The sequence below is a fragment of the Melopsittacus undulatus genome, chromosome 6 (assembly GCF_012275295.1).
Source record: "Melopsittacus undulatus isolate bMelUnd1 chromosome 6, bMelUnd1.mat.Z, whole genome shotgun sequence".
In the NCBI taxonomy this organism is placed as follows: domain Eukaryota; kingdom Metazoa; phylum Chordata; class Aves; order Psittaciformes; family Psittaculidae; genus Melopsittacus; species Melopsittacus undulatus.
Window position 1 is genome coordinate 13,487,508 of NC_047532.1, and position 25,053 is coordinate 13,512,560.

At 43.9% G+C, this 25,053-nt stretch overlaps 1 protein-coding gene across 3 annotated transcripts; it reads right to left on the reverse strand.

The window, feature by feature from the left end:
* Nucleotides 1–546: 546 nt before the first annotated feature.
* On the reverse strand, nt 547–24,898 carry PRKAA2 (protein kinase AMP-activated catalytic subunit alpha 2). 3 transcript variants are annotated; one of them, XM_034064042.1, is made up of 9 exons: nt 24,750–24,898; nt 18,287–18,428; nt 16,170–16,263; nt 14,658–14,802; nt 13,569–13,656; nt 10,770–10,994; nt 8,472–8,976; nt 6,599–6,725; nt 547–6,362 (listed from the first exon to the last, which is right to left on the reverse strand). In XM_034064042.1, exons 1-9 carry the CDS (start codon nt 24,841–24,843, stop codon nt 6,124–6,126), a joined length of 1,659 nt encoding a protein of 552 aa, XP_033919933.1. In that variant the 5' UTR covers nt 24,844–24,898; the 3' UTR covers nt 547–6,123. The 3 variants fall into 3 exon arrangements, with proteins under 3 accessions (XP_033919933.1, XP_033919936.1, XP_033919935.1); XM_034064044.1 differs by lacking the exon at nt 547–6,362 and having other exon boundaries at nt 6,685–6,742; XM_034064045.1 differs by lacking the exons at nt 16,170–16,263; nt 18,287–18,428; nt 24,750–24,898 and adding an exon at nt 15,949–15,980.
* Between the last annotated feature and the right edge of the window lie 155 nt (nt 24,899–25,053).

The window sequence follows — 25,053 nt, forward strand, 5'->3', positions numbered from 1 at the left end:
GTTGTGACTTGCTGAATCTGAGGGAGAACTGAAATTTCTTAGAAACCAATTCTGTCTCACACAAATTGCATGAAAGGAGAGTGCAGATGGGGTGGAACTGGAGCACTCACTAGAAATCCAGTGCTTTAACTGTATTTACATCCCACTGCATCACAAGTATATAGGAACTAAGTCCCAAAATTGTCCCCCAGGCACCTTTCCTGCAATGAAAGGTTATTTTTGCACAGTACCTTTAAAATGCTTCTCTCTATGCTTCTGCATAAGGAGTCGAGATTGGAGTCAGCACAGGTCCATCAGCTCTGCTGGATGCGTGTTAATAAAGTAGAAAACCTTTGGGCCTGGCTCCTGATGTGTATTTTGGGTTGGGGAAGCTGTTAATGTTATTCATATACATACTTTAATTCCTTTTCCTGCCCCTTTGCCCCTCCCAAGCCCTGGGGGCGTCCATGCTCCCGCAGCTTGGATGTGCTGGGAGCATCATCTCCAGAGAGAAACTACCAGTCAAGCCAAAAAGAGGCTGTACAATAAGTAAGTTTTAAGGATTTGTTGCTTTTGCCTCTTTTCATCTCCGAGTTTATTAAAGTGCAAATGTCAACCATGGAGACAGCTATCAATCACATGCAGTGCAGTACACCGAGAAACACTTTCCACACCATAAATGGGAGGTAAAAGGCTTCGTTGTGATTATTCTAATGCACAGTTACTTGCACAAAGGACAAAACTGAACCTAGGCTCTGTGCCCTTCCACAAAAGCTCACCCCAGAAAGTACTACAATTCATTTGAAACCAAAACCTTCTCCAGTCTATCAGCTGACAAAATACAAAATACCAAGAAGGATGGGGTATTTGTAGAGCTTGGGTTTTTTTGTGCGCTTCACATTAAAGATATGTTTGAAGGGATTCTTATACTCAGAGCTTTTTAAAGTTCAGTATTTTAACCAAAAAATAACCTTAAATACATACCATAAATCATAAATACTCCTTATAGTACAAACCAAAAATTGCAATAGACTAGTCTGGTTCACCTCTCTCTTAGAGCTGAGGTTTGGCTGCCCAAAGATGCTGGGCCATGGACACTACAGTTATCCTGGGATTCAGTTTTGCTTTGTGCTCTGAAAGAAAAAACAAACCCCACAAAGGCATTGAGGTACAAAACACGTGAATATAACATGATACAGAACACATGAACATGCTCTCGGCAACAAGAATAAATAGTACCATGTCTACAGTATCTACTTCACAGCTTTGTGAGATGAGGCTAAATAAACTATTTCAAAACTTGAAATAAAAGGAGATGAGTCTCACAAATAAACTGATTTTTAAATAAGGCAGCTTCAGCAGGAATTTCAAGGCTTTTGTTGAAAACAGACTTTTTCTAACACCAAAAGTGTGCTCATACTTTGCAAATAGAGCTCTGATTTACTGTCCAGTTCTCTTAATTCTGGTGATCAAAACAAGCAAAGATATGTGCATTGAATACATGTAATACCAGGTTTGCTATCTGCAAAAGTCAGTGCTTCATCAAAAGGTATAATGAGGGAATTCTGAAAACCAGTTCACCTCTCAGGCACGGAGTTAGGTACCTCTGTGTCCAAGAGGCAAGCTGGAAATTCACAATTACAGGAAGCTGTTGCTTTTCTTCTAAGTGAATGATGAAGAGGAATATAAAAGGAAGCCAAAGGAAAGCATTAAATGGAAAGCCCATATCAAAGTAAGATCTTAAGAAAAGTGACTCTAGTAAGTATACACCTGAAATAAAAACAGATACTAAAACTTTCCTGTAAAATACTGCAGGAGCTGGAACAAGGATTTGTTTGGCTCATCCAAAGGGATGGATGTGCGATTCTTCTTCCCCCAGCTCATAAAAGGGTGAAGCCAAATAATTGCATAACAAATGGTACTTCAAGTATTCAGAAACATGGCCTGCATGTCTCACTGGTGGGATTCTGCATAAGATGGGGGAATCTGTGCACCTTGTGAAATAAAGCTGCGACTTCCAGTATGTCGAAGGCACAATTTCACATCCTGCATATATTCACATCCTTCTCTATTGGGTGCACACAAGATGACTGATGGTAAAGAGCAGTAAAATGAACAGGAGTAGACAGAATGGTTATTTTGTTCAAACTTCATCTATTCCAATACGAATGGCATCATAGTCACAAAAAAATGTATATACAACAGATACCAACCACTTGCTTAGTTTTTTACAACACTGCCTGTATATATACCCCTGTGCTTGTACACACCTTGTCAAATGCTCAATTGGACACACACTGAAGATGCATTTCTGACCTGTTAAGAGGAAATAAACACCCCTCTGCCTTCACCTGCTCAGTTTTGACTCCTGAAAATAATAGTGCCCCAAACCCCATTGGCACAAGGGCTTTGGCCAGGGAGTGTGGAAGGGCAGGATGCTTGTGGCTCCTCTCCTCCCTTTCCCAGACAAGGCTGTGCTGGGTCCAAAGGGGTCAGCTAAGCTACTCATGGGCTTTACCTAGAAGAGGATGTAAAAATACCATCCCTTTTCTCCAGGTCCTCTCGCATGCTCGGATTAGTGTGTGCGATGGCAGGCATCCAGGGCACACACCTACGCTGCTGGGCAAATAAAACTGAGAGGCCACTGACAGGGATGCTAACCACATTTTTAGATATATATATATATGCACATATTATATATGCATACATATATATGTTTTCCAACTAATACAATACAAGCTATTTCTGAATGAACTCACCCAAGAGCTGGAGGTTAATGCTGGGACCTATTCCGAACTCTATATCCTTTACATTTTGTCTCTCTCCCCTTTGGGCTGAAGCAAAGTTTGGGTGAGTTTGTGGCTTGCAAAGCGCAGCTGTCCAGAGGTTTTTGAAGAATTGCACTTGGAGTAATTCAAGTTTCTGTAATTCAGATATGTCTTCCCTGCTCTTCCCAATGCACATGCATGTACCAGCATTAACTCAAAAACCAAACCTGACCACAGTGTAACAATGTAAAAGTTAATCTTTTCGTCTGGAAAAATATAACTGGAGGTCAGTAGCTTCTTTGCAGCGAGGAACGAGAAAACAGCTTATCTGAAGGTAAAATGAATACAATATTAAAGGAAAAAAAAATGAGTGAAACTTCTCAGAATATTTCACTATGCAGCGTGGATTTGGGTAAGGCTGTAATGGACAGTTCAATCAATGGGTTCATCAAAGAGGTATTTCCATCAGTCCTATTCACTCCACTGCCTCTGCTGACATCAAGCAGGAAAGTTGCTTCATCTCTCTTTGTGTCTCTCCGTATGGAAAACTGAGCCATTCGTCTTGCCTTCTAAGCAGGACTGGTTTTGCAGATCCATACATGAGTTTATGTTTGCACGGGTCTGAGAAGATGCCAAGTGCCACAAGGGCTTATTTTACCACCTAGAAATCCCACCCACCTCCAGGAAGCAAATATATCCTACCAAGATCATTTGCTGCTGTTTAATACTATTAGTTCTGCTGGGTGGGAAATCCCAGAGGACAAGTGTCATTTTAAAGCAAGACATCTGTACATCTAAATGCTTCTGAACCACAGATTATATCTAATATAATCTGCACCAGCCCCTTATCAACCGGGCTACAGATGTTTCCAGGACAAGCAACTTTGGCAAGATGTTCAGTTGTGAGTGATGATTTAAAAACATTTTTCCATTTCAAACACATTCCATAGCTGGGGTATAGACACTCATAGCTGTTTCCTGGATGGAAATGAATGTCTGTCCCTATGGCTGCTCAGCTGCCTTCTCCTGCTCTTTTCCAAAGGGGCTTATCTACAGCACCTGAAACCATTTAGGGCTGTTTACTCAGTGTTTGCTCATGTCTCAGCACTGATCTGAAAGCTGTTAAAGACCTGGGTGTGCTGCTCAGCTTTGGTTCTGGGGTGGGGTGTTTTTTGCCTGCAGGAGTCTAGGTTCTCCATCCTCACCAGGTCTGACCTGCTCCCACCACAGCGCTGGAGACATGCATCATCTGATAGCCACCAGGCACAGTAATCAAAGCCATCCTCTACCCCAGAGTATTTATTCAATAATGATCACATAATAAAAAGATCATTACAAAACCTAGGAGTACTACAAATATTTCCAGTATTTATTCTAAAAACAAAAGTATTCTGCTGCTGGGTTTATAATCCAACCACTGCTGTGCTGGATTTAGCAGACAAGACCAGCAAAACTGTTTAGAAGCTTTCTACTTTGTGCGGCTTCTAGAATAAAAGTAAGGCAATTTTGTGTTTCTTAAGGAAAGAAAAAGGGACTTCAAGCTGAAAATGTCCATTGAACTGCTAGTAGATGGCAAAAATATCCCGTATTTGTTTACATTGCCTAAAATGATGAGTACAAAAGGCTTAATGCGTCATTCCCTTCCTTGCTTCCCATAGAAACTTGCAGAAAGTATAAACTAAAGTGCAACTGTACAAAAAAAAACACCTGTCAAAACCCCTTGATGGGTCATAAGAAACTATCAAAAAGATGGATTAAAGTTTTTTAAGTTGAATGACCACATACCTGGGACCAGCAAAAGTTCCCCTTTGCTTTGTTTCTTAAAACAAAACCCCAAAAAGAGAAGAAAATAAACGTGTGTGTTTGTCCCTGAATATTTTTGGCAAAGTTTTCATAAAGCATTTTCTCCTTGACTGATGAGACTATTATCTTTCTTTGAGATCAAGTAAATGGAATCAAATACCATAGCAAAGCCAAGCAGAGGCCCATTAAATTAAACTTAGGTAATCAAAAAATAAGAATTCTTTTACACAAAGTAATCATACATGCATTAGAGCTTACCCTTGAATAACAAGAATTTAACCTTAAAAATCCCTGTAGTTTGTCTTAAAAAAGAAAACCCTATCCTTCAGGTAACCAGTAGTAAAGAAAGAGTAAAACTCTGGATTCAGATATCCCTGCCTTATCAGTGGTGTGGTGAAGGTCACAGTCCGGTGAGCAGCAGCAGGATGGGAGAGCCCTTCAGCATGAAAAGCAAGCCTCCAGCAGCATGAAGCCGTGAGCAGGGAGGTAAGGAAGGCAGATTTGCAGTGGTTCTAGGATGGTGACAACAGGTGAAGGCTTCCTATCGGAAAGGTGAGGGATAATTGCTCCAGAGCTGCAGGATGCTGCTCGATCTCGCCTGGATCCCCACCCTTGGGTGAGGTGTGGGTGAAGTGCTTGGTTTTCAGGTGGGTCACCTGCATCTTGCTGTCCATTGGTGGCTCATTGGACTCCTGCTTGAGATTCAGGCCCTGGAACTGGTGGTGTGGAAGGGGAGAGTGAGCATGTTGGCTGGGCATGATGATTAAGGGCTGGTTAAAAGGCAAGCAGCCTTTGCATCTGAATGTGGTGAGCAGGTCAGTGACGTCTGGGGCTCTTGTGAGAAGAAACAAAGCATCTTCAGCGACATTCCTCTGTAAAGAATTGACACATAGAGGATTTTCCAATGCAGGTTTACAACAGTACCTTTGCAAATCCCACCTTCTCATCTTTAGCATGGGGAAAAAAACAGGGCATGGCATATTGCACTAGTGCAGAAGCATCTAAGCAGCTGCTAGTTTTAGGAGGAAAGTATTACCAGAGGCTGGCAGTCTTCTGGCACCCACATGTGAGTGCCGCAGAGCTGCTTCACTACCCCTCCACTCCATTCCTTGTAGCTCCTGGTTGACCCCTCTGACCTGGCTCAGCCCTGCTCTGCACAGCAAAGGGGACACAACATCAATCTCATCACATGCTGCCTATATCTCAGAAGGCTTGGCCAGCGCTCAGTTAACTCAGGACGAAACAGAGGGGAGGTGTATTCCAAAACCTCAGTGATACATTTGCTACTTTACAGTCATGCCAATATTTCCCATTTGGTTCACCAGGAAAAAAAGGATCTTGGATACATTTCACCACGGTATCGTGAATGAAATGAAGCTGTTCTTGATTTCCTCAGTGCCTTGTTAGAGGGGTGTATGTTCTGGGTCAGGAATTGGGTCTGTGTCACAGTCTGTGGAGTGGTGAGGGACGGAGGAGGAGGACCGAAGCAGAAGAAACAAGGAGCGGACAAGTCAGACCAGATCCTCACAGTGCAATACCGTGTGTGGAGGGACCGGTGCCTCAGTGCCACTCATCAGCGAGCCAGGGCCATGATGAGGCTGGCACACATCTCGAAGAAGTCCATGGTGTGGCTGCCCAGGCGCGGTGTCACCGAGGGGATGCTGCCCACAAAGGAGCCACTCAGGGAGCCTGTCAGTGACTGGCACTCGGTGGCTGCAGCAGCATCAATGCTCAGCCTCGGCCGGTGCAAGCCAGCAGCAGAGCAGGAGCGCTGCGGCGTGGATGAGCCAGACCTCTGCTCCATCACATCATCTTCAATAGTCAAAATAGAAAGAGCAAAGAAAGAGAGGCATTAGTTTGGCATCTGCAATGCATGTTTGATATGGAACTAGTAACAATAGTGGAAGCAAATGGATCAAAAGGGCTTTCACGACTTGAAGTAGCTGCATAAGCATTTCAAAATAAAAATTATTATTATTGTTATTATTAGCTTCAAAACTGTCCATTTTATGTGTTTGACATCTCATGTTGCATCATTTCCCACTTACCATCAATGCTTTTGAAATCCAAGAGATAGCTGCGGTTGTCAACCTGGTAGAGCTGCAGGCTCATCTTCACATAATTGCCTGTCACTGGGTTCTTGCGGCGTACTCTGAGATGGTAGGAGTTCACTACCTGCAGTGAGAAACATGCTTCTGGGAGTAAGACTCAAGTTAGAAAGCAGAACATTTCTTCCCTTATGTTTTTCTAAGCACTAGCAAGATGTTTTCTGAGAAAAAAACCCCACAGTTTCTAGAGAGAACAATGCCTACAAAATTAAACAAATGGTTTCATATCCTATTTGCTCCTATTCTAAGGAAGATGTTTCACAGGGCTGTGATTCACCAGCTGCTGGCAGATGAAGCTGCTTTGACCCATCTGCCAGCCACCAAACTGTCTCCTTCACCAGCAGCAATAGCTACATAAGCCAAAAAGTCCACTCATGGACCCACATATGAGGACCTTGCTTGTGAAACCAGCTGGAGGGAGCGAATTCTCCCATCAGCACTGCTAAATTAATTGTTCGTGAATCAGCCTTGAGCTGTGGATTTTCTCTTGCCGCTTCCCACCCCACAATCTGCTGCACCTCATTTGCAATGAGATCTTCTCCGTGCTATAATTACAAAGCAATTGCATGGATGGAAAAGCTATTCTGATGAAGAGTCACATCTGAAGTTATTCTTAGGGTGGGAAAGATTATTGTGAAACCTTCTTGTACAGAATAAGCTTCACTGCCCACATAAAGACGTTGGGCTGACTTGGTTTGTGAAACTGTACCAGAAATACATTAGGTTTGTTCACTCTCTTATCAAACCATGCAACTAACAAATGTCTGGCTGGCACACACATATAGAATCATAGAATAATTAGGGTATATGCATCTGAAGACAGTCCATCTCCTGGCTGGTGCAGTGAAATCAGGTTTCTCAGTGCTACTTGGCTTTTAGATATGTAACATTATTAAAAATAAGCAGGAGATAGAAGGCTTTGAAGAAGCAGTACAGTGACATTCACACTGTACAACCCTTGGGAGCTGGCGCGAGGAGGGTATCATCTCCTCTGGTGATGAAGATCTGGGCTGAAATTCTTACCTTGCTCCAAATGCTCTCATGAGGCTGTTGCAAAAGGCCATAAGTCAGGAGAGCTCACCTCAGCAACTGCACTGAGATTCAGGGGATCAGGCTCAGCAGCTAATATTGAGGGCTAAGATAGGGATTTATTAATCTGACTTTGAAAGAGATTGTGACTAAATGCTGTGCAGCTCTGAAGAAATATCTGCAGTGAGTATTGCCAACCAAAATGTCATCTGGGTTTAAATCAAGCTTCAAGAAGCTGAGCCTAAACCAAGGAAGCAGTAAGTGTCTGAAAGAACATCTGGTCCATGAGCACTGTTCCATCTCTGTCAAGGAAAATGCCACCATATCAATGCTCCTGCTCTCCTCATCTGTGCATCTTTTACGCAGATGCATATCATGCCATTTCAGCACACATGACTGACAGGACCCAAGCATAAATAATGAGGGTTATTGGCTCAGGAGCACTCAAGATGACCTCGCAAGGAATTAGCCACTAAAATTAGAAATGTGACTGGCTCCTCTTATCCCTGCAGCTGAACGAGGCAGAATCATCTTTCCATCCAGAGGCTTAGAGCATTCTTAAAGCAAACTTTTATTTCACGCCATAAATCAACACAACAGATACTGAACCACAGCTAGCATCTTAATTCAGTGTGTTTATATTAACAGGAAAGAGCTGGGATGATTTCAAGGTGGGGGGCATTTATTTGGTGAGGCTGTAAGCATACTTACTAATATCCTTGAGCAATTCAGCTCATGAGAAAATGACCCTTGAAGACCACCAAGAAGCAGCAGCACTCCCTACCTTCCACTCGAAGTCCAGCTGTTTCATAGCACGGTACACCTCTGCCATAATGTCATAGGGTTTGCTCTGGCTGCGGATTCCCAGGTGCCACTTGGCCTTTTTGACAGTCAGGGGTTTTGGCTTTGTGGTGTTGAGGGCATCCAAAGGACATCGTGCTTTGGGGCTGTCTGCTATCAACGGTGGCATCCGCTCGGGATGCGGCTTCACCCCAGGAGGGATATGCAAGGTGCTGTCATCCATGAAGGAGCCAGTCGGGGGGCTGGAGGCGAGGTAGAACTCGCTGGCTTGGTTCATGATCCTCCGGTTGTCGATGATGAGGTGGTAAGCCACCGCTAGCTGGTCCTGAGGGTCACCACTGTACAGGCTGTTCATCACCTCCGACTCCGTGCATTCAAACTTCTCACAAACTTCCCGAACTGCATCATCATCAATGACGGTGGCATCATAAGAAGGGTCCTCTGGGAACAGGTAACTGGGCAGCTCCTCCTTAAACCACTCATGTTCCCTGGAGAAAGCAGAGAGGAGCCACTGTGAGCTCTGTGCAAGAAGAGCTGGGGCACCCATTGCCACCAGGCCCTCACTTGGTCAGCTTGGTCACCCATGAATGCTCAGCTGCAGGTTGGGGAGCTCAATCCAGTCCTGTATGGGCATCCCAGTATTGCAATGGCAATGACACTTTACAAGCATGGCTGCTGGCTCTCATGACTTTGAAGTAAGACCTCAGCACATACGAGATGCTCACACTTTTTGATTACTGTAGGTCTGATAGAGATACAAAGCATCAAAGCTATCCAGGTACCTGATTCCCACTGACTTACAATGAAGTCAATGATAATTAAGTGATAATTAAATTATAACCTTGTCTATAAGTTCTACATAACAACTGTAATTTCACCATAAGTGCTGCTGCCCTATAATGTAATTAAATCCTCTAGTATTAAAGAATTCAGAAATAAACCAGGCATTTTACTTGGATTTCCTTGAAGGGTAAAATTAAGGCCATCCATTGCAAATATGCTAAAAACCTGAGAACTCCTGAATGTCCTAGTAACGTTTATGTATATGCTTAGCACACCAGTGGGATGTAATGATTACTATAAACCTCATGAAATGCTTAACAGTCTCCAGCTTAACAAAACGTTTTTAAAATGGCTCAGACAGTGAGAATTTTGAAGTCCTGCTACCAGTCATAAACTTATAATGATCTCTGTGGGCACAAATACATGTATAAGAACCCAATTGTACCCTTTACCTTGAATTTCCACATTGAGGCATGCAGATAAAAGGTTCATGGGCACTGCACTCATTGACTACACAAGAAGACTTCACTGCATTTAAAGATAAACCATTTGCTCACATTTAAAACTATATCCAATATTTATGGATTAAGTTAGTAATTCTTACATTTCTCCTCCTTTTTTGATTGGATAGAGTCTAACTACAATGATTACCCTCTTATTCTGAACAGGTATTCACGGGGAGGTGGTCTTGAAATAAAGTAATGAAAAATGCTGTAGATACTAAGTTCTTAGAATTATTGCACAATATAGCTGGTTTTGCTAAGCACTATTAAGAGATTTTTAGCCTTTTTTATAACACAATAAAATAGTGTTTATATATGTAAGACCAGGTTGGATGGGGCCTTGGGCAACCTGGCCCAGTGGAAGGTGTCCCAGCCCATGGCAGGGTGTTGGAACTAGATGATCTTTCAGGTCCCTTCCAACCCAAACCATTCTAGGATTATATATATATATATATATATATAATATGTAACAGGTTGAAACTTAAACAGCAGAGGTTTAGACTGGATATAAGGAAGAAATTCTTTACTGTTAGGGTGGTGAGGCACTGGAATGGGTTGCCCAGGGAGGTAGTGAATGCTCCATCCCTGGCAGTGTTCAAGGCCAGGTTGGATGAAGCCTTGGGTGATATGGTTTAGTGTGAGGTGTTCCTGCCCATGGCAGGGGGGTTGGAACTGGATGATCTTTCCAACCCTAACTATTCTATGATTCTATGATTCTATATATATGTATATGCATATATATATATACACAGACACACAAAATACATACAAAATCATCATCCTGTTCATCCTCACCTATCTCTCCATCAGCACAGAAGGGTGCATGAATGCTCCTTGAATCACTCAGGACAAAAATCAGCTGGATTAGCTGACTACTTGTAAATGACCCTGCCCACAGTCCAGCAGATAAGCCCCAGGACAACCACCACCCTCTGCTACCAGTCTGTCAGAGCCCCCCAGGCACAGCCAGCCCACCCCATCCCACCCTGGCTGACCTGATGTCCTTGATGGTTGCTCGCTTGAGGGGGTCAACCTGCAGCATGTGCATGAGGAGAGTGGCAACGGAGCGGTTGAGGTATTCCGGGATGTAAAACACACCTCCTCGGATCTTCTTGAAGAGGGTGGGGACGTGCTCGTCATCAAAAGGCAGAGTGCCACAGAGAAGGGCATACAGGATAACACCACAGCTCCAGATGTCCACTTCTGGGCCAGCATACAGCCTGTGCAAAGGCAAGGCAGGAGAAAGATGTCAACCCCTGTCCTCCTCCCCTTAGTTACGGTGCAGGTTGTACCAGGTGACCTGGGGACCTGCTGCCAGCTCCACCAGGCCAGCTGCATCCCACTCCAAGGCTGCTCACATGGATGCTCCCAACTAAACTTGCCTAAGACAAAATCACTGAGAAGTGAGGAGAAATGACATGGCAGAGCTGGTGCTGGCTGCCTGCACTTCTCTGGATGGCCATGTACATCTCTGCCTCTGACAGACCCTCCAAAAAGCAAACCCATATTTCCAAGAGCTTTGCCAGGCTCTTTATTGCTTTGCCCCAAGGGCTCAGCCAGCAATTTCTGTTCATAGAATACTCGAATGGTTTGGGTTGGAAGAGACCTTACAGTTCCAATCCCCTTGCCATGTGCAGGGACACCATTCATTTAGCGAGGCAGATGAAATGGCAGCAGATACTATATCTCTGAGCATTTACTCTCTGTTGAAGTTTGCGTGCTGGCACATGAGCACTCCTGCTTCTGACAAGCTGCTAATGTGCTCCCTGGCATCACCAAGTGGGGACACCCCAAATATACAGGGTTTGCTGCTGCCTGCTTGCTCCATTTGTTTATCTGGTTTGCTACAACTGATGTATTCTTGCAGTGCTTACCCCTGGGCTTTAAAACCTTACCAAAACACAGAGGTTCAAATGGAAATACAGAAGTCTCTTCCTGAAACCTCGGCATCCTGCACTCGCTCCTCCTGGAAAGCACCCCCACAGACACACCAACGTACAAAAAGTGCCAGTTATGCACACAGCCATTCTCTGAACACCACTAAAACACCAGTTCTGCATACCCAAGGGTGAAACTTTCCCTGCTGAGGCCAGGGACAGCAGCAAAGCCATTTTGGAAATGCAGACGATTAGCTAGATGCCTTCTTGATCCTGCCTCCATGCCCAATTCCAACAGATAGGAAGCCTGATTCTTTTGCTGATAAGTGCATGGCCTGAATAGCTGATTGCACTTTTAAGCCTGAATGAGATACACTTTTAGGACTCCGAAACCTGAGCTGTCACACTCCACTGCTTTTGTGCTGTACCTAGCAAAGGCAGCAGGAGCTGGGAACCAGCTCCCCTGATGCGCACGCTCAGTGGGAATGCACTCATCCCACTGCAGGAACAGTGGATCGTGCTTTTTCCTCATAAATGCACCTCTCATATGCTGCTATAGCCTTGAGGAGGCAGATTGGTATGTTAATCAGGGGTATTAAGCAACACTGGTACTGCAAGTGGTATTGCAGCTATAGGCAGTGAAAAAGTGCAATGTGTAGGCTTGATTTTGGCCTTATTTCAACTTTTGTTGCTAATAAGCTGCATTGCCTGTATCCTTGGAACAATCATGCTCCACATACAGGGACTAAATCTTCCTTGTTAATCTGCCATGTGCCTTTTCTCCTAAATGTGTGTCTGGCCTTTACTGAAGATGACGTTGAAATAATCCTAATAATATTTATCTGGAATCATGGTAGAGCTTCTGGCTTGGTCCCCCTCTTGACAGTGAGGATTTACTTGGTTTCGCACAATGAGCTGTAGTCACAACAGGGTTTTTGGATGCTAGTCTAATTCCTAGGATACCCTGCCAACACTTGTATTGATATAAACAGGGATAAAATAACCATAATCACAACGAACACACTTTGAACAAAATGTTGTATTTAAAAGCTACAGTTCTAGGCAAAATTCTGTGCTGGAAATATAGGAAAACTAGTGCTCATGCTAAGGGCAGTTCGAAAATACGGTAACATAATGAGATGGGCAGTTTGAAGGACCATATAGAGGACTGAAATCTGTATTTGCAATCCTTGCTATGCTATTATAGAGAGAGATAGGGAAATAAGTACAGTCTGTGTAACTTAGGTTCCCAACAGTAAAACATAGGAGGTAACACTTCTGTACCAACATAGCAAAGTCCATGTCACCCTTGCAGAATGTGTTCAACATGCCATGTGTTGTGCAGATGTTGCATGCTGCAACATGCAACCACACTGGAGGTTTGTCAACTCAAATCATCAATTTGAAGCAAAGTTATAAGGGTTTAAACTACTGTCACGAACAAAACCCCCAGCCTAAGGAACCAGAAGAGAAGTATCTTCAATATAAGAGCTCAACAATGCAGGGAAGTGATTAAAGATCTCCCTGATTCTCTGATAGTGAATGGTTTTCCTCATTACACTGTATTTTATATTACAGGTAGGCAGGAGAGAAGGTCGTGATCTGGAAAAGCCTTTCCATCTGAAACATCAGTATTTGCATGCTAAGAGTAATTTCCCCCCTTTTTTAATTAGCAATATAGTCAACATCTCCTATCATAATTCATCCAAGATGAACACCTTTAGCAAAACCTGGTTTTACTGCAACAACCAAGCATACTTTCAGGTTTCTGCCACTAGATTCACCTAAACATAAAATACAGGCTGGAAGGACCCAGCTGCTTTTACTAGGTGTGCAAAGCTGTTTCCAGTCCCAAGAACACATTTAAAGACTATGTATGTGCTCACACAGGCTCTGATGAGAAGTAGAATGTCCTACCTTCCAGAGATGACTTCAGGGGCTGCGTAATTTGGGGAGCCACAGCTGGTGCGTAGAAATTCGCCATCTGACATCATGTTGGACAATCCTAAAAAGAAGATGTTTAGTCTATAGTGATGTTTGATGTGAAGGTCCAGGCACAGAGAAACAGAGGTACTGTAAGTGGAGGGGGAAAAATGGGGGGGGGAGAACTGTTCATTTAATTTAGATAAGACTCCTTTGAGCTGATTTGAAAATTATGATGATTATTATAGAAGCAGAGAATAGTTTGTGTCAGAAGGGACCTTAAGATTATACAGTTCTAACCCTGTGCCATGGACAGGGACACCTTCCACTAGAGCAGGTTGCTCCAAGTCCCATCCAATCTGGCCTTGAATACTGCCAGGGATGGGGCATGCACAACTTTCTCCACAATTATTTTTGTTATTGCTATTTTGACATCCAACCAAGGAATATTCACTCCAGGCTAATTCTGCTTCTCTAAGTTGCAAATCCCAGAGCACACTGGAAAAGAGACATAATTCATCCCAGAGCTCTTACTTTATATAGGAATTGTGTGGGGGTGTGAAATTAGTAAATCTTCAGAAGGATTTATCACTGCTAGAAAGGAGTCATCAGGACATGGCTGGTAGCCCAGCTATTCCAATGGATTTCAATCAGGAATGCAACTTACAGCCTCCTGCTACTGCTCATTTGTAAAACAAAGTGAGGCCAAGAGCACATGGCAAAACCTATGGAGAACATGCATGAAAATAAACATGCAGCCTGCCCAACCTGAAACTAACTGCACTGAGTCTGTCTTATACATAAATCAGCTAAATCTTTATATTAGGTGATTATATGAAAACACAGTGAAGATTTGCATTACTTTGTTGCTCTGTTCTTAACAGCAGTACAGAAGCAGCCTACAGTAGGTAATCCCTGCTTTTCAAAAGGGATGGTGTTTATAACTGTGGGCTTTTCAGGTAAAGCAACTGCTTAGTGGTTAGGAAAACAGGCTCTGGGTTTTGTAAGGCGTGCTACACGGACACGCTCCAGCAAGCGCCTCGGAGCTGGCTGCATGTCTGGAATGCTGCTGGGGTCACATACCAAAATCGGCTATCTTTGCATTCATGTGTGCGTCCAGCAGCACGTTCTCTGGTTTCAGGTCTCGGTGGACAACCATGTGTCTGTGGCAATAATCCACTGCAGAGAGAATCTGCTGGAAAAGGCGTCGAGCTTCTGCCTCTTCAACCTACAGATGCAAGGGGAAATAGTCCTGAAGGTTGGTCTGCATGCAGAGCTGGCAAGGGAAGATTTGACTTAGCAAGGAGCCAAAATGTTCCAGGGTACAGAGAGAAAATCACAGTGTGCATGTGACCAGAAGCAGCAAATAAAGCAGATTTCCCCCCTTGTATTTTATAATGTGCTGGTCTCTGCAAATGATACAGCCCAGGGATGAAATTAGAAACCTGAATTTAGCTGAGCTATCAAGAACATACTGGTGGCACCTATGAGGCAATGGCCTGCTATCCCAACAGGACCAATTCTCTTACACAGCACATGCAGATCAAGGCTGGACAAAACACTGCAGAGGATGCTGCAGGGAGCAATTCCTCATGGACAGATGGCTTTGGGGAAAAAAAAGCTAAAGGTGGAATACTGTGATGATTTAAAGAAGTTATAAAGCTTTCTGACCTATATTAAGAGAAATTACATTTAACATGATGAAGAGAATGATTATTTTGACTGATTACTTCCTAAAGATTCTTCATAAAAAATTTAGTTTCTGTATGCAAAACTTCAGAAAAGATCCAAATTAGTCACTGAAAAGATCCAGATGGGTGAAATGTGCTGGAAATCAGAACTACACACAGAAAAGTGAAGTCCACTTCATCGACCAGTGCACTAATCTATACCATTTTGTTATAAATGCACCGATTTTTGTAGTACAGACAGGAAATGTATAATGGGCTGATCCTTCACCTGAAACCTTATTCCAAATGTCCAGTTAAGCCCATTTTTATCTCCTTGCCCTGCAATTGCTCCCTGACTATGAGGAGGTCCACGGGGCAGACACTAGTGATTTTCTTTGCAACCATAATACCACATTCCTTGGGTTTAACCTACACCTCAGGTGATTTATACCCAGCAGGATTACTGGCTTTTGAGAATGTTGTTCAGATAAGCCACATCCTTTAAAAGTCTTCAAAAACCCTGACGTGGAACCAAGGGGGAGTCTGGGGGAGGTGAACGACTGGGATGGAGACCACAGCGAGCTGTCTTCCTTTCCATGCCGTAAATCTGCTGCTGAACCGTGGGGGTTTTGACAGTCAAACCGTAGCTATAAATGATAAAACTATGCTAGTTTTCCAAATATTTGCACTAAGCAACATGTTACCTTGGATGTTTTGGTTTGCGTATGGAAATACATCAGAGAACGTTGCAAAAAGTCACACACAACGCTTGTGTGAGCCGGGTACGAGACACTCCAGATGGGTTTGCTGTGAAGCAACTTCTATTTTGGGCCTTAACCTTAACTGTGCTCCCTTTAGCAGTCGTTTTGCTTCTAAACACCATCCTCTTCCCACACAAGTGTTTGGGCACGGCACTGGCACTTACACGTCCATGCTTACAGATGTAATCAAATAGTTCCCCGCCAGATACGTATTCCATGACCATGAAGAAGTCTGTTGGCGTGCTGATGACCTGGTACCTTCAAAAACACAAGTGGATTACTTAAGAAAATAATTAAGAAGAACAGGGAAAGGTTTTTAAACAGATGATTAGTTTCATGTCAACACTTAAAATAAACATTTGTTTGGATCTTGCATTTATAATTGCTTTCCACTTCTGAAAAACCATCTCTTATTTCAAGTATAATCTTTCACTTGTCTATGAAAGGGTCTCTTCTACAGACCTGCAGTTTTCCTTCAAGCTTTTAAATGATCCTCTGAAATCTCTGCCAGACAATCTTATGACATTTAGGACTGTCCTGGCTTACAAATTTCCATTTTGGCTAAGATTTGCAATAACAGCTTTAGAAATGAATGCTTCTTTCACAGGGGGCAGGGAAATGGGTATATTTGGTTTCCCTTGCATCAAGCATAAAGAAGAACTCCAGGCACTAGAGGGAGCTCCTTTTGAAAAGGTTTAGAAACAAAGATGAGCACCCCAAACGTTATTTTTCAATTATTAAATCCCTCTATATTCTAGAATGGGGGAAAAAAACAAAAAGAGCATCACCCTTGACTTGCAAATTATTTATTCTCCATTTTTACTCAATACAATTCCTGAGTGCTGCAATGCCATTTCAGTGTTCCAGCTGATACAAAGATCATCAGCTGAGGTCAATGCTGCTACAGGCATTCATAGCAGCACCATCTGAGACACCCCTCTTTTTTATTTCACATACTTTGCGGTTTGCTTTTTTCTTTTTACAGCCAAATTTCCGTGGGTTGGAATTTCTAACAAACACATTTCAAACCATTTTCAGAGATCAGCAGTGAACAGGTGGTAGCCCCATAAAGATCAACAGCATCAACTTAATTTTTCTGAAGTGCTTTGGACCCAGACATCCCAGCTACTGTTAACTGCCCCACTATTTCTTTTATATACACATAAAAAGCTATTGAAAGAGGAGGTTTATGCACCAAGGTCTCTCTTCCTCACCTCTTTTATCACTGTGTTTCATGATTGCAGTACGTACCATAGGACACTTATATTGTTAAATTGGGTTTCATTTTTAGGCTTTAACACTTTGACAAATGTGTGAACAGGACTCAACTTGCAGGATGCTGGGTACACAGCTGAGGACTTTTGCTGGCTTTTTCATGAAATAATACCAATCTGTTCTCCAATAAATCCATGGAACTCTGAAGTTACTCTAAAGTCAACAGCTGCTGCATGGTTAGTTATTTAACTGTAGAGAAAATTTGTTTTCCCTTGCTTCTAAATCCCAGGTATTTGCTATATCTCATGCCAGTTTTAAGGCTGACCTAAATGTCAACTTCTCCTTGCAGTTACCATTCAACAGCTTTCTTTTACAGAAATGCCAAAGATATTATCGAGTGCCTCGTTAATGTGGCCTGCCTGCACAAACTGGGGATTGAGAAGGATTCCCAGAGGCTGGAGTGCAGGTGCTGATTTACAACTTAAATTCAGGTTCATCAGAGTGGCAACTTTGAAAACCTATGTCTGAATAATAAATACTAATAAAAAAAAAAAGTTCCTTTAAGCTCTGGGTAACCAGGCTATTAAAACATAAATCCTATTGACTTTGGGAAAAGGCTTCACTCTACGAGCCTGGCCATGCCGCAGCTTCTCAGGCACAATTCCCAGCAGCTCCAATACTGGAGATCTGAAGCTTAAATAGGATCATCACAAAAACTCTTAATAGCATCGCAGCACAGGAAAGCACAGACCTTCTCTACGCACCTTTACAATGGTCTCTGTGTTCAACAGAGCACAGCTTTGAGCAAAACCAGACGCAGGGACACTGGTCTGTTGGCTGTTAGTCCCAATGGGAGAAACATCTTCCATCATTGCTCAAAGTGTCCACTGTGTCGTCTCCATAAATTAGTGCTCAAAAAGCAATTATTAGCTCCAATGTGCAAAACCCTGACCACATACCTAACATCATCTACTACTTCAAGCCATCTCCTGAAACCTAGTCAACTGTGTACATGGAAGTCTTTGCAGATGGAGTAAGCTGAGCACACAGCAGAAAGGGTACTCACAGTTTGATAATATGAGGATGCCGAAAGAGTTTAAGGTTTTGAATTTCCCGTTTGATCTTCCCAACCACATCCAGGCTGCGGATTTTCTGCCTGTTGAGTATTTTTACTGCTACTTTGTGCCCTGTCAGCTGGTGTTCGCCAACTATTAGAAAGAAAGCATTGCAAAGTCACTAAACAGTATAGCAAGATTCATACAGGTTATTTAGGATACTGATTTATAAGAAAAAAAAAACCTCTTGAAGGGAAAACTAACAAAATATGAGGGGATGAAATATTTTATCTTAGTTTTTGTCTCTTCACTTGATTGTTTTCGCACTGGAGTCATGTAAGACAGAAGGGAGGAGACTTACCCACAAAAAACACCACTAAATAAAACAGACTGAGTTACTGGAAGAGGTTATACCCAAAGCTAATTTGCAAGGATTTATAGCATGTAAAAGCTACATTAATCATAAACAGATATATTTAAATGGAAAAGGAGAATCTCCACTGTAACACACTGGTGGATTAAACCCCTGATAAACCCAGTCTTAAAACTAGACCATCACACTTCTTTAAAAAAAATGATACAGGGATTTTCCCTGCCCAAAATAGGACTGCAGGATTTGCATTACTAAAATGAATTTCTATTTATACTTTCTTAAGCGTGCTTCTTGGTTTGATGACAAGCTGCAGGAACACTGCTGTACTGCAAGAGCAAAATGTGGTGGTAGAAAAGATACAAACTTCAGTATGGGTTTTTATAATAGGCACTTGGTGCACTGAGATGCTGATTCTTATCTCCTGTGTATAAGGACAAACGGCAACCACAGACTGGGAGTAGCACCACTGTCACTGGGGGAATGGCACTAACTTAACAATAATGTGAAATGGATTCAGCATTCGATCCATTTGTTATCAATAAACAGACTACACAAACAAAATATAAAGCTCCTAGGAAGGACGATTTATATTGAAGTTAACAGCAGAAACTGCTTGGAAACTGTCAACTGGATGTTGATATCCAAAAGTGTTCTCTGGCCATGAGCTACCCCATCTCAGTATTCCATATTATATTAAAAACAGCAACATATGGATGGTTTTCTAAAGACTGCACAGAAAACCTGCTTACAGTAAATACTTGTACTCTTTAATTATGAATGTTACCTTTCCAGTAATAACATACAGCACAAGGAGTTAATAATTACAAGCAAACCTTGTTATTACATTATTAGACTGTCATTTTGGAGGCTCTAATGAGCTGATCAGAAGCAAGCGGAGTAAGCAGTCGGCATGAGAAGGGCAGGGCGGCAGCGCTGGCACTGCTCAGGGCATGCCAGGTCACTATTATTAGCCACCAGATAAGACCTACCAGAGATTCTTTCCTCAGTAAGAGCATCCTAAAAATAAAACACTTTACTGCCCTTGAAATTTAAAGCAGCACTTTGCACGTCCATTTTATTCCTTGCAATACTTAAAACTACTAGATGAAATTAAAATAAACTAAGCTTTGCAGTATAGATGCAATTTAGGGATTAGCTGAGGGCTGGAGAAGGCAGATAATTCCTCTCTTGCGGTGCAAAGATTGTGCTGTAAATAGTCCGAGGAGGCATTTTGCCTGGTGCATCCTTAGGGAGAGGGGAGCAGGGCAGTGCTGGAGGAAGCCTCTGCAAAGCAGCATGTGTGCAAGGGACACAAAAGCATGCTCAAGCTTTAGTGCAGCTTGCAAATGGGTCAGGGTACAGCCTCTGTTCACTGCAAGAAATACTCCCCAGGTTGTGCCAATAGTAGTCTTATAAAGGGCACTGATCTCTATCTGCCAAGCTTGTCATTACACCCAGGAGGCTGGGGAAAGCATGAAATGGGGGTGTAAGATGTCTTCAGCAGACGTCCAAAAGGGACAGAGAATCCACAGGTTTTCTTGCCCAGAGAAGCTGTGGCTGCCCCATCCCTGGCAGTGTTCAAGGCCAGGTTGGACACAGGGGCTTGGAGCAAGCTGCTCCAGTGGAAGGTGTCCTTGCCCCTGGCAGGGGGTTGGAACTATATAAGCTTTAAGGCCACTTCCAGTCCAAACCATTCCATGATTCTATGTCTTTGAGATCAAGTCTTTCACCAGCAGCACTCAATTTGGTCAAATATAGCACTGCGATACCTCTGCTCTCTCTTTCCTGGGAGCACAAGAATTTGTGCTTTGAAAGCTGCCCTTGATTCACTCAGGTCCATGATAGAAATGTAACACACTAAGCCATTAGTCGGGAAACTGAGGAACAGCAACAGAAAGAGGTTTAACACTGAACTAGGAAGAAACCCCTGATCTCTGCCATCCTTTGTTTCAAGACAATCCCTTCTGGCCTTATCCCATCTTATGCTTTGAAAAGCTTTTATTATGCACTTGGGAAAAAAATAAACGGCCATGCCCGGAATGAATAATTATTGTTTTTAATACCATTGCTGAAGAGTTCATCTCCTTTCCATCCACGACAAACACTGTGTAACTGTGAAGGTTTGCGAGCTCCGACACATTAATAATTAAAAATAAACAGTCTATTTTGTAATCCATCTTTTGCTTACAGTAAGCATTAGATACAGAGATATTATTGTTTCAGTCCCCCGTGGCTTGTTAAGCCTACTCGAACGCCTTGAGAAATAGAGACAAAGACACAACATAATTTGCTATGTGGTGGGAGACTTTGAAGCCTTTCAGGTCTCCCTGGCTGCAGCCTGCAGATGCAAGAATTTTGACATGGGGCAGCAAGGACAACCTTCCCTTTGCTCAAGGAGTCACTGCCACTGACCCCATGTGCACATTGATGGGATAATCTGGCCCCAGGATGAGCAGTGGCAGATCTCATGCCTTCCATAAGCATGGAAGAGGATGCTTGGGATGCTCATCTCTAAGGGGTTTGTCCTCGCCCCAGGGATAGGCAATGGTGGTCTGTGGTGGTGGTGAGGGAGCCCTCTCCTTCCCTCCACTAGCTCCCTGGATTAAAAACCCAGAGGAGAAGAAGGGGATGAGTGGCAGTATTAGAAAGGGGATTCAAACACATATCTTGTCTTCTAGTGACAAATACCCAGGTAAGGTCTACCACAACTTAAAACCAGCAACTGGGGTGAAAAGTGAAGATAGATTTCACACTGAGACGAGAAGCACTGCACACTGTCCTGCAAAATAACCCAGCCATAAGGGTTAGGTGGTAAAGCTGACCCTAAACTCCAAAAACCAGCCCCAAACAGGATACAGTATGAGTGTCCTTAGCTGCCCCCTCATCCACATGCACATGTGACTGCCTGGGCACAAGTATGCTTCAGCATCAGATGCTGCTAAGGAAAGAAGGGAAGAGATTATAGAATTAGTTTCTGAAAGAAGTTCCTTCTAATTTAGTTATTTTTATAAGAAAAAAATGAGGAGGAATAGTGTTCATAACCATTAAAACCCCTTGACAGCATAGCTTTTTTTGCAGCAGGTACCAAAGAAGCCCACCTCTGGGTGTGTGTTTGATGCAGCTCAGTTAAGCACAAAGAGTTAAGTTTTGCAAATGCTTCAGTGGAATGTAGAAGTTTACAGAAGGGTGAGAAAACTCCTTTCCTACCAGCTGTGCCAGCCTTTATCTTAGCCCAAAGTTAAAAATGAAATCCATCCAAAGCATATATTTAGCAACACTGCTATTAATTCTACCCCAGTGCCACTTGTTCGTATGTTATATCATCCTTCCTTTCCCTTTCCTTCATCTGTTCAGTCTCCATTAGTTTATCTTCCCTCCAATGCAAGGTTTGTTCTTCAGCAGCAATGACATACTGCATGAGAAATTGGGATTTGACTCCGATTCATAATGTTATGACGTTTCAGCATAACCAATGTAAACATCACCCAAGCACTGCCGGTCCTTGAGGAACCACAAACCGATCACCTTGGTGGCCAACAAGTGTGGGTAAGAAACCACCAAGTGGCCACTGGGAATGTCGTGCATGGAAAAATATTTGTGTTGCTGGATTTTGACTGATGGTCCCCAAGCTGCAACCACTGTGAACCTCATTGTGCAAGGGGTGTGGCTGTGGGAGAGGTCTTCAGGGACCTGCAGGGTGGGATGCGCCCATGACAAACACAGCAGCAGTTCTTCTAATCCATTCTTACCAACCATCAGTGGAGGAGATGCCACCTCCTTCCATCATTGCTTCACTAAAGTCATAATCCAAGATCATTTCCACAGTTCTGTTTCCTGCAAATTAACCTTATGTTTGGTTGGCAGGACAGGGAAAATAATTTTCTCCAGCTCCCCCTGTATTTGGCAAAATCCTGTGCAGTAAAGTTGACCCTTGGCATGAGACCTCTTACCCATCCACCACATTCACATCCACCACGTTTGTTCCTGCCACCTTCCTCTTTACTAACAGATGCTGCATTTTCGTCACCAACTCCAGCTGGAATTTCAGTATTATCACCAAAATCCTGCTCTCATCTGCCAACCTATTTGGCCCCCTCTGAAGAAAGCTTTGTGTAGTCCTCCTGTAAATGAGATCAAGGAACTGAATGGGCTTAAAACTTGGAGTTTCTTGCAGCATTTAGCTACTTTTCAGGAGGATCAGTTCACTGATGTCCCAGAACAAACATCCCAATGGGGCAGCAGGGACTTTTTCTGTTATATCTCTGGTTTATGATGGCTTAAAGTGACTTCAGCTCCAACCACAAATTCAAGCTTTGGTTAGTACCCCATCATTACTAAATCCTTTCTTTCACTGCCATTTTGTTTATTTCCTTAACAATTACAATCCTTAACAATTGTCATTTTATGATTTCTTAACCTTGAGGAGTAAAAGGCCTCTTGTGCAAGGCAGTGTTGGAAGAAAACACATCACCCACAAGAAATGTCACTGATTGCACCAGCCTTCTTAGTGTAAAAGCAATTATTACACACACCACATACAACACTTGAACCAACCAGGCCAAGATCTCCTTGCCTTTTCTCATGTTTCTTGATAAAAAGGGTGAATGCAGGTATTTCTAAAGCTCATTTGATTAAAATGCTAGAATTCTGGCTAAATAGGAGATTGAGTTTCTTCATCTCAGTTTCCAGTCTCAACTGCAAATTACACCTGTTGGTTGTAGGCTAAATACTAAGGGGCCAGAGGATATATATATGTATATGTATATATATATATATATATATATATGAAGGATACTATGTACCCATAAAGGATTTTGAGCTAGGAAATATTTTATGCCATTTGAAATGTTTCTTTGGAAACTGTCAGTTTTTACTAAGGTCATATATGGAGTGGGGGGTGTTTGTACTCCTGGAAGGCAGTTAAGGAAAAAAAGGCTATTGTTGGCAGGCTTAATTTGGTCTGCAAGGACAAAACCCTGTCTTTGGAGACCTTTTTGAGGTCTGCTGGTATCCACCAGTGATTTCAATGGTCCTTACTGTCAGAAGTACTTATTCCGACAATTCTTCAGTCAGTAAATTTGTGGTTTGGGATTAAACACGGCAATATATTTTTAGGGGCCTGATTAATGGTCACAGGTGGATTTAGCTCCAGTGGTTGTGGTGGTTTCTTTCCCCTGCTGTCAAATTTGGGGTTATTTTAAAACTCCAGTCACTGCATGCAGACACATCACCCCTTCGAGCAGCCACCACACTGCCCTGGCTGGAACAAAACCCATTTCCAACCAGGAATCACTGCTATCCATTCTGCTTAGACAATATATTTTGTTGGGTTTTGGTTGGTTGTTGGTTTTTTTTTATATCTTGATTCAAACTATAATTTGCCTGTAATGGCAGAATTCACAGGGAAAAGATACGGAAATCTTTGCAAACCAGGTAAAGCAAAGCAGCGCCTTGAACATGCAAGCTGAATTCTCTGGCAGGAATGACACAGGAATACCCGTGTACAGCCCGAGCCTGACCCGACCCTCCATCCCCGCCTGCTGCCGGTCTCAGCCAGTTCCCAAACTCCCCGAGGATAACGTACATGGGGGCAGCAGAAGAAACCCCCTTTACTCCCCGTTCCTCCCACCCACCCGATCGCACTTGCCGCCCCATTGGGGAATGAAGAGGCAAAAGGGAGCATAGCCTGGGCACAGCGAGGGAAGGATGCCCGTCAGTGCCGGCTTTGCTGCCCAGCCTTCCCACCACCTTCCTCCTAGTTCTGGAGGAAAGTTTTGGTGGGTCCTGCTGGGCGCACCGGCGGCTGCAGCACACAAGGGCGAGGGCTCCATCTCCATCCCCATCCCGCGACCCCCCGAGCCCCATTCCCCTCCTCACAACCCCACCCCGAGAAGGGGGCACCTCCCACCCCGAGCCCACCGGGCCGGCGCCGGGCTCCCCCCGCGCTGCCCCCGGGGATGCTGCGCGGCCTCGCCGCGGAGGGGGAGCAGCGGAGGGGCGGCGATGCAGGGCACGGAGGCCCACGTTAGAGGAGGGGAGGAGGGAGAAAGGAGAAGGGGGGTGCGCAGCCCGGAGCCCTCCCCACGGCCGCGGTACTCAGCTCTTGACTTTGCCGAAGGTGCCGACCCCCAGCGTGTCTCCCAGCACGTAGTGCCCGATCTTCACCCGCCCGTCGTGCTTCTGCTTCTCGGCCATGTTCGCCCCCCGCCGACGGACCACAATGCACAGGGCCGGCCCGGCTCGGCTCCGCTCCGCTCGGCTCGGCACGGCGGGCGGCGGCAGCGGGAGCGGCGGCGGGGAGGGAGCGCCGGGAGCGCCGGGAGCACCGGGCCGGGTGCACGGGAGGCGGCTGGCGCGGCCCCGCGGGCGGGGAGGGGCGCGCCCGCTGCGGCGGGGATGGATGGA

Bases quoted from the DNA above. Each gene is read 5' to 3' on its own strand.
- PRKAA2 (XM_034064042.1), bottom strand. From the start codon at position 24,843: ATGGCCGAGAAGCAGAAGCACGACGGGCGGGTGAAGATCGGGCACTAC. The intron at 16,264-18,286 runs GTGAGTACCCTT...GTGTTTTTGAAG, and splicing joins CATCCTCATATTATCAAACT to GTACCAGGTCATCAGCACGC. The intron at 13,657-14,657 runs GTATGTGACCCC...TCTTCTTTTTAG, and splicing joins TGCAAAGATAGCCGATTTTG to GATTGTCCAACATGATGTCA.